Genomic DNA, 7,809 nt, shown 5'->3' with positions numbered 1-7,809 from the left:
TACTTCCTACAAAATAAGAAAAAGAAAGAACGCCTACTACCACTACACCTCTCATTATTATTTATTTTGTTATAAAATTCCCTTCCTTAGTAATAATCACTACCAAAATTGACTATTGATTATTATTTATTACATTTCTTAAATATAATTTCCTAGCTGACGAAATTGGTTCCTAAACTAACTAAATTTATCTAAGGTGATAACAACCTTGTGCGGACATGTGGTACTCATTATCAAAGTCAATATAAAGAAAACTGAAAAGTAGAGGGATGTGGGACTGTGGGGTTAGATTAACCATACATTCTCTTTCAATATTTAATTGCTACGTGGTTTCTATAATTCTATCTATTATCTCTCACCAAGTCATCAGTTATATTCTGCTATAAATTAATTAATTAAATCTATCTATATTTTAATTAATTAAAAATTTATTTATTTTCGAAATAAAAAATAAATTTATCCTTTATAAAAAATATGCCTTCTTCAATTAGTAGATGTTAGTTCGTAGTTTAGAGTTCATTTGGCTAAATATATTTTGATTTAATTTGAGTAGCTTACTTCAAAAGTATGAAATTCATTTAAGAATGAATCTAATTTCTTATTCAGCTGCTTTGCTAAGTTGGCTTTTGGTGTCAAAGCACTTTCCCCAAATTTGGTTTCACTTTCCCATTTAAAACAACAAACCAAAGCTAACAAATAAATGCGTGTTTGGACTGTGGTTGGTCAAACCGTAGTTTAAATAAAAGTGATTTTATAAAATTAATTTTGAGTAGAAGTAAGTTTGTGTCAACATAATTTATGTTTGATAATTTTATACTAAAATTGATTTTAATAAAATAAATATTATTTGAATAATATTAGTTAAAATCATTTTTAGATAGATAATTACTAAAAATAACATCACATTAAATTATAATGTTATTTTTATATATATATTTAATTTTTTATATTTTTTTATATATTTTTATATAGTATATTTTTAGTAATTTTAGTACTCTTGTTTAATATGCTATAATTTTTTACTATTATTATTATTTATGGTTAATTTTTTTGTTTAATTTATTTTACTTAATAGAATTAATAAATTATATTATAAAAAAATAATAATAAATATAATGCACAAAAATTATTATTATAAAAATATATAATGTCAAATAAAAAATTAATAAAATATATAAATAATAAATAATAGAAAAAAATTCATGTAAAAAAAATAATAAGAATTCTATAAATAATACAAAAATATGTATAAAAGATAAAGTTGGTAAAAGAAAAATAAAAGTTAAATGTTAATGGTTAAAAGCCAATTAGTACAACGCAGAAGCTAGAAATTATTGTTTTTTGTAAACGTGGTTTTGTAACCAAAATCACTTCTGTGTCTATAGAGAGAAAAATTAGCTAAATCAAAAATTGAAGCGTTTAAGAAGCTGTAGCATGCTTTTCCTCTTTCAACGTGGTTGTCAAATACACTCTAAATTTAGTTTGGTCGAATAATCAACTCACTTATTCTTAACCCTCAAATAAAATTCAGATCCGCCACAAATTATAGTCATTGACTTGTCGAAGCAGAAAAAAAGCTAACAAACTCGTAACTCGTTCACTCTCTTTACGCGCTAATTCCTTTGAAAATGAAAATCCCCAATCCAATATCAACGCACACTTCAACTTCTGAGCCTTAAGCAAGGAGCTCAACAATTTAAATGAAAAAAAAAGAAGTGTAAAATTTATATCTGTTTGAACAAGTTGAGTGCAGATTATAGGAATAAGGGTTGGCATTGGTCCCTGTTTTGTTGCAGGTAAGCAATGTAAACGGGAGAGAAAGGTAGCTTTCATGGCGTCGAATACCGCTAAAGTTCAGCTCTTTGGGATATGGGCTCTCTCTCTCTTTCTCTCTGGTAAGTCCAAAGTTTTGTTCTCATTGTTTGTCTCGCCCTTTTCACACCTCGTCCGTGTTCTTCTGCACATCATAACCCTTTTTCTCTTCTTCACCTTTTTTTTTGTTTTTTGTTTTCCTTCGTACTCTGACCTCTCTCGTTGTTTTTCAGGCACCTGTCATGTTCTCATTTCTGTCTCTCTCTCTCTCCCCTTTTCTTCTATCTACCCACAACTAACCTTGCTTTTGATCGTTTCCGTTGTATTGATTAAAATGCTGTGATGTGCTATGCTTACTAGTCCAACCTACTCTGGAACCCTCATTGTTGTTTGTGTATATTATTATTGACTGTTTCACGAGACAAGGTTGTGGCATTGTTTATGTAATAATCAGTGTTCACTGTTGAGTTGTTTTTGTGAGTTTCAGAATTTAGATGATTGGTTTTTGGCTTGCACAGACGTGTTTCTCAATTAAAGGTGTGCGTGTCCCCATCATGAAGGCGTGAGCTGAGAATTGATCGTTGTTGACTCGCTTTTTCAACGGATAAAAAGATCCACACTTTTGTTCTTTTTCTCTGGATTGGTCTTCTTTTGAGTTATTCACTTTCAAGATGTTGTGCGCTTGCTCCGGGGAGCAATTCAAATTGGAGGAGGCGCCGCCACAGTCACCGGATTCTCTGGCGACAAGGGATTTCTCAGCCGGTGGACTTTCTTCCAGGACTGCGGATTGGGAACCCAAAATCGATGATACCCAAGTTGACGAAGTAGAGTCCACTCTTAAAGAAGCTCTTTCCTTAAACTATGAGGTAGCAATGGAAATTCAGTTTGATCAAATGAGCATTTAATTAGATTATATGGGGCTGTTTTCTTTTTCCATTAAATTTGATTTTCCAATTTTCAAATGAATTTCAGGAAGCCAGGGCTTTGCTGGGGAGGCTTGAGTATCAAAGAGGGAACTTTGATGCTGCTCTTCAAGTATTTCAAGGCATAGACATCAAGGGTTTGACCCCTAGGATGGTCAGAGCCATAGCTGAAAGAACCAGGCAAAGAAAACCACGTTCCAAGGCAGACATTGTGGTTGCCAATGTGATGTCATTGCATTCAGTAAGCCTCCTTCTTGAGGCAATTTTGCTTAAAGCAAAATCATTACAGGAACTTGCCCGATATATCGGTACTGTTTTTACTACCTTCATAATTTTCATGTGTTGTATGTTGTTTGACTAAACATCTGTTTGCTAATTGGTGCGGATTTTGCATGTAAAATATTGGAACTTCCATTTTTTGTCGAAGTGGATCTTGAACGTTCTTCTATATGAATGAATTGAATATAAGTATCTATATTATGTTGATTATAGAGATGTAGATGTAGATAGAGTTTTGGCCTCCCAATGGTCCCAACTCAAGTGACTTTGATGCTTTCTCTTTTACCAGAGGCTGCAAAGGAGTGCAGAATAATTGTGGATACAGTTGAATCTGCACTTCCTAAGGGAATGCCTGAGGGTATTGGTGAAGATTGCAAGTTGCAAGAAATGTTCCACAGAGCATTAGAGTTGCTTCCAAACTTATGGATCAAGGCAGGATTTTTAGATGAAGCTGTTACTGCATATCGTCGTGCTCTAATCAAGCCTTGGAATTTGGAGCATCAGAGATTGGCTGCTGTGCAAAAAGACTTAGCTAAGACCCTACTCTACGGTGGTGTTGAAGTAAGTCTACCCTCTCAGTTGCAAGTGTGGGGTCCAACAACACCCAAGAGTAACATCGAAGAAGCAATACTTTTGCTATTAATACTCATGTGCAAGGTGGGAATTCAGGAAATTGACTGGGATGCTGAAATAATGGATCACCTTACTTTCGCTCTTTCCGTTACTGGGATGTTTGAGTCATTGGCAGTTCACATAGAGCAGATCCTCCCAGGGATCTATAGTCGAGCTGAGAGGTGGTACCTTCTTGCTCTGTGTTATAGTGCAGCAGGACAGAATGAAGTAGCATTGAACCTTTTGAAGAAGGCTTGTGGTAGTTCTGAAGCAAAGCAAAGACCTCACTTCCCTTCATTTTTGTTTGGAGCAAAACTGTGTTCACAAGATCCTAGCCATGCACATGAAGGCATTAACTTTTCGCGCGAGGTTATCGATCTAGCCAAGCATCGAAATGAGCATTTCTTGGATCAAGGCTATAAATTTCTAGGCATGTGCTATGGAGCTGCAGCTAGAATTTCTGTGTTGGATTCTGAAAGAAGTATATTTCAAGGAGAGTCTCTGAAATTTTTAAATCGTGCTGTGGAGAATGGAAATGGTGGCCCGGAAGCTATATTCAGCCTTGGACTAGAAAATGCGAAGCAAAGGAATCTGGATGTGGCTTTTGACAACATGATGATGTACTCAGACATGACAGTTGGCAGCTCAGGGAGAGGTTGGCAGCTGTTAGCACTTATAGTATCCGCACAGCAACGATTTAAGGATGCTGAAACTATAGTTGATTTTGCTTTGGACGAGGCTGGGAGGATGGATCAGCTAGAACTTCTCAGATTGAAAGCAGTACTTCAAATTGCTCAGCAGAAACCAAAACAAGCAGTAGAGACCTACAGAATCTTGCTGGCATTAATTCATGGAAAAAAGGAGCATTGGCATCAAGATAAGAAACTTGGTCAAGCAATAGGATTCAGGCATGAGGTGTGTATAACTTTTATGGGAAAATTTGAAACATCCCATGCATACACTAACATTAAAGTTGATTGAAAAGAAGTGATGCCACTTGTCTATTAAAAGCTGCTAAATAAATAAGATGGTTATGTCGATATTAGTGAATGCTGACGAGTCATGATGTTTTTAAATATCAGCTAAAAGTAACTCCCTCAATCCTCCCCTGACCCAGTTTTTTATGCAAAAATTTTCAATGATCAAAGATGAGTCTATGCTTGCTATGGAAGATTGAATTAATGATCAGAGACAGCTTTTATTATTATTACTGGTGGAGTAATGATTATATTCATCTCCTGAATTCTTGAGAAGAATGTCCTTAACTTTGTTCACCACTCTTTGCAGGCAATAAAAGAGAAGAATTTGGAAACAGAAGTCTGGCAGGATTTGGCTACTATTTATGCACATATCGGTTCATTGATTGATGCAAAGTCTTGTATTGACAAAGCTCAATTAATAGAATTTTTTTCTCCAAGAAGTTGGCATATTACTGGTAAGGACTCTGTCTGCTCTGGTTTTTAATTTTGTTTCACTACTACACATATTCACGGTGATCGTATCACCATGCATGAACACTTAAGAAATCAGTAATCTCCAATTCTATGGCTGCACGATATTTCAGGGAGGTTATTGGAAGCTCAATCATTATACAAGGAAGCTTTTGTTTCTTTCTCGATCTCATTATCAATCGAGCCAGATTACATTCCCAGTATTGTTTCAACTGCAGAATTGTTTCTGAAACTTGGTATGCAGTCACTTCCAATTGTAAGAAGCTTTTTAATGAATGCTTTGCGATTGGATCCCACAAACCATGATGCATGGTTCAACCTTGGATTAGTTTCAAAAAACGAAGGTTCCTTGCAGCAAGCAGCAGATTTCTTTCAAGCTGCATATGAACTGAAGCTTTCGGCTCCGATCCAAAAGTTCGAGTAATTTAGACATCGAAAATATGGAACCAGAAATTGAGCTCAACTTAGAGCAACATAGAAAACACACCAGCAGCAACCAAATGGAATAAATACTCATCCTACGGTTAACCACTACTTTGTTAATGATTTGTTCAAATGTATAGCTAATCTAGCACCTTTTTCAATTCTATAAATTTACATTTATTCTGTTCAAATCGATTTTCCTGGCAAATGACAATAGGTGCCATATATACAGTTGAACTTGCCCATGCTTGTTTCTTTTTTCTTTTGCACCTTTCTGATATTTTTTCTGTATTCTGAAAGGAAGCTACTCTGATATTCTTCATTATTCCAATTGATGCCCATTTAAGGTATTGAAGGTGTGAAGTTCAAGAAGCTCTACACGTTTTCAGTTTGTTTTTTGGATTATAATTTAGAAATTATTGTCTGCTGTGAGAGTACTGATATATAATAATAATAATAATAATAATAATAATAATAATAATAATAATGTTCGAGATCTTTCACTTTTGAATATAATTTGATCACACTTTTGATTTTCGGTAGGTTGATATCAGCAAAGAAAGATAAAGAAGGTAAAGTGATTGATGCGTTCATTTTTGACAATAAGATAAAGGAGTTGATTCAATATCAAGGAAGGGGGGGAAAACAAATTAAAGAAAACACCAAACTACATTCTCATCTTGTCCTTGTTTCCTTTAAACCATAAATTCTTTGCAATAAAACAAAATATGTCTTGGTCAGAAAGACAACAAATGTGACAGATTGTACAATTGTTTGAGAGAGCGTTTGTTATCTTCGGATCTACAAAGGGAAGCTGGCAGTGCATGCAGAGAATTTGACTGGTCCTATACTTAATACTGCACCATAAAGAAAAGAAAATCCAATGAACAAATAATGATGCTCTAATAAATTGTGAACAGACACTTCCATTTTGCCCAAAAGAAAGCATAATTTCCTATGTTAATTAGAAGATACATTAATCATTTACCCTATACCTTACATGTAAGAAACAGTTGACTCGGACAGACAAATTAACTAGCCTCAACCCATCTGCCACTGCATCCACAAATGAATATTATCATCCAGGTCAAATAACTCTTTTTGTTTATGATAAAATTGGGATGGAATTAGAAGAAAAATAGTAAAGAAAAGGAGGTAAACAAGATGCAATTAAAAGCTTAATGCAAGCTAATTAAGGATTTCTTGTTTGAATTTTATAACGATGAGAGGATATTATATATTATATAATGAATAATAATACTTGCCAGAAATCAAGTAAGGTGTTGAGTCGCTAAACTTTTACAAACGGTTCGTCATTGTCATTGTCGCTGTGGCTTTTGGAGTTGGAGTTTGAGTTTTGATCAGATTGCTTTTCCGCTTCTGGTTGCTTTCCCTCTTCTTTTGCCTCTCCTTCTTGTTCTTGCCTGCATAAAACATAAAAAATTACCACAATAATAAAATTCAAACCCCCAAACTTAATTGATTATATGCAATAATAATAACATAATTAAGATGGCCATTGCATGCATGCATGCATGTGTAGAGGCTCATGTATGTATCAATGTACGTATGTCACCTCTCACCATTTATGTTGCATGCATGCAGACAAATCCAATTTATTAATAGATAATTTAGATATACATAGAAATATTATATTTTGCAGGAAATAATTATGTAACGATTAAAAATCCAATAAATCCTTGAAACAATGCATGAATGGAGAGAGAGAAAGAGAGAAAGAAAGTACTTTTTTTGGGCGGCTTCAGCGGCTCTAGCACGGGCTTCTTCTTCGGCCAATCGCTCTTCCTCCTTCGTCATACGCTTGCTGTTGCCTCCGTCGAAGCAACCAAAGCAAAGCCCCATCTTTTCTCCGACCACCCTGGCCTCTCTCCCTCTCCTTCCCTCTTTCTCTTTTTTCCTTTTTTTTTATATATTTAATGTTTATTTGGCTGCCCTGTACGCTTTCTACAATCTGTACTTTTTTTTCCTTTTTTCTAAAATTTCCTTACCCTCCCCCCTTTTTCTGTTCCACTTTCTCTTCCCTTATATTGAGGAGGACACCATCACCAATTAATATCTATCCTATATATTATTTATTATTTTATATACACCCACACGCACCAATTGTATATATAAGCCAGAAAATTTTGATAGTAGAGACAAAATATATATATAATAATTTTTATAATAAAAATATTTTGTGTACATAAAAATTAGTTATTAAATTATTTATTAATTATTATATATTTGTATATAAATATATATATTGTTTAATTTATTTTTAATGTATATTTTTTATTTCAATATAT

General features: G+C 34.0%; 1 protein-coding gene and 1 long non-coding RNA gene across 6 annotated transcripts; one reads left to right on the top strand and one right to left on the bottom strand.

Moving 5' to 3' along the window:
- The first annotated feature begins 1,490 nt into the window (after positions 1-1,490).
- LOC112706428 (protein NPGR1) lies at positions 1,491-5,850 on the top strand. Of its 4 annotated transcripts, none has more exons than XM_025757726.3 (6): positions 1,491-1,895; positions 2,300-2,678; positions 2,785-3,043; positions 3,304-4,541; positions 4,914-5,061; positions 5,191-5,850. In XM_025757726.3, exons 2-6 carry the CDS (start codon positions 2,484-2,486, stop codon positions 5,499-5,501), a joined length of 2,151 nt encoding a protein of 716 aa, XP_025613511.1. In that variant the 5' UTR covers positions 1,491-1,895; positions 2,300-2,483; the 3' UTR covers positions 5,502-5,850. The 4 variants fall into 4 exon arrangements, with proteins under 4 accessions (XP_025613511.1, XP_025613513.1, XP_072056921.1 ...); XM_025757728.3 differs by having other exon boundaries at positions 1,574-1,895; positions 2,046-2,678; XM_025757727.3 differs by having other exon boundaries at positions 1,657-1,895; positions 2,331-2,678.
- Positions 5,851-6,093: 243 nt separating this feature from the next.
- On the bottom strand, positions 6,094-7,639 carry LOC112708354 (uncharacterized). Of its 2 annotated transcripts, none has more exons than XR_003156314.3 (4): positions 7,248-7,639; positions 6,766-6,924; positions 6,496-6,556; positions 6,094-6,357 (listed from the first exon to the last, which is right to left on the bottom strand). It is a non-coding gene; the product is annotated as an uncharacterized lncRNA (long non-coding RNA). The 2 variants fall into 2 exon arrangements; XR_011864621.1 differs by having other exon boundaries at positions 6,501-6,556; positions 7,248-7,603.
- Between the last annotated feature and the right edge of the window lie 170 nt (positions 7,640-7,809).

The sequence above is a fragment of the Arachis hypogaea genome, chromosome 8, assembly GCF_003086295.3.
Source record: "Arachis hypogaea cultivar Tifrunner chromosome 8, arahy.Tifrunner.gnm2.J5K5, whole genome shotgun sequence".
NCBI classification, from domain to species: Eukaryota; Viridiplantae; Streptophyta; class Magnoliopsida; order Fabales; family Fabaceae; genus Arachis; species Arachis hypogaea.
Note: the sequence above shows the minus strand (reverse complement) of the source record. Positions and strands in the feature narration are given on the sequence as shown.

Bases quoted from the DNA above. Each gene is read 5' to 3' on its own strand.
- LOC112706428 (XM_025757726.3), top strand. From the start codon at position 2,484: ATGTTGTGCGCTTGCTCCGGGGAGCAATTCAAATTGGAGGAGGCGCCG. The intron at 2,679-2,784 runs GTAGCAATGGAA...AATGAATTTCAG, and splicing joins CTCTTTCCTTAAACTATGAG to GAAGCCAGGGCTTTGCTGGG. The intron at 5,062-5,190 runs GTAAGGACTCTG...ACGATATTTCAG, and splicing joins AAGAAGTTGGCATATTACTG to GGAGGTTATTGGAAGCTCAA.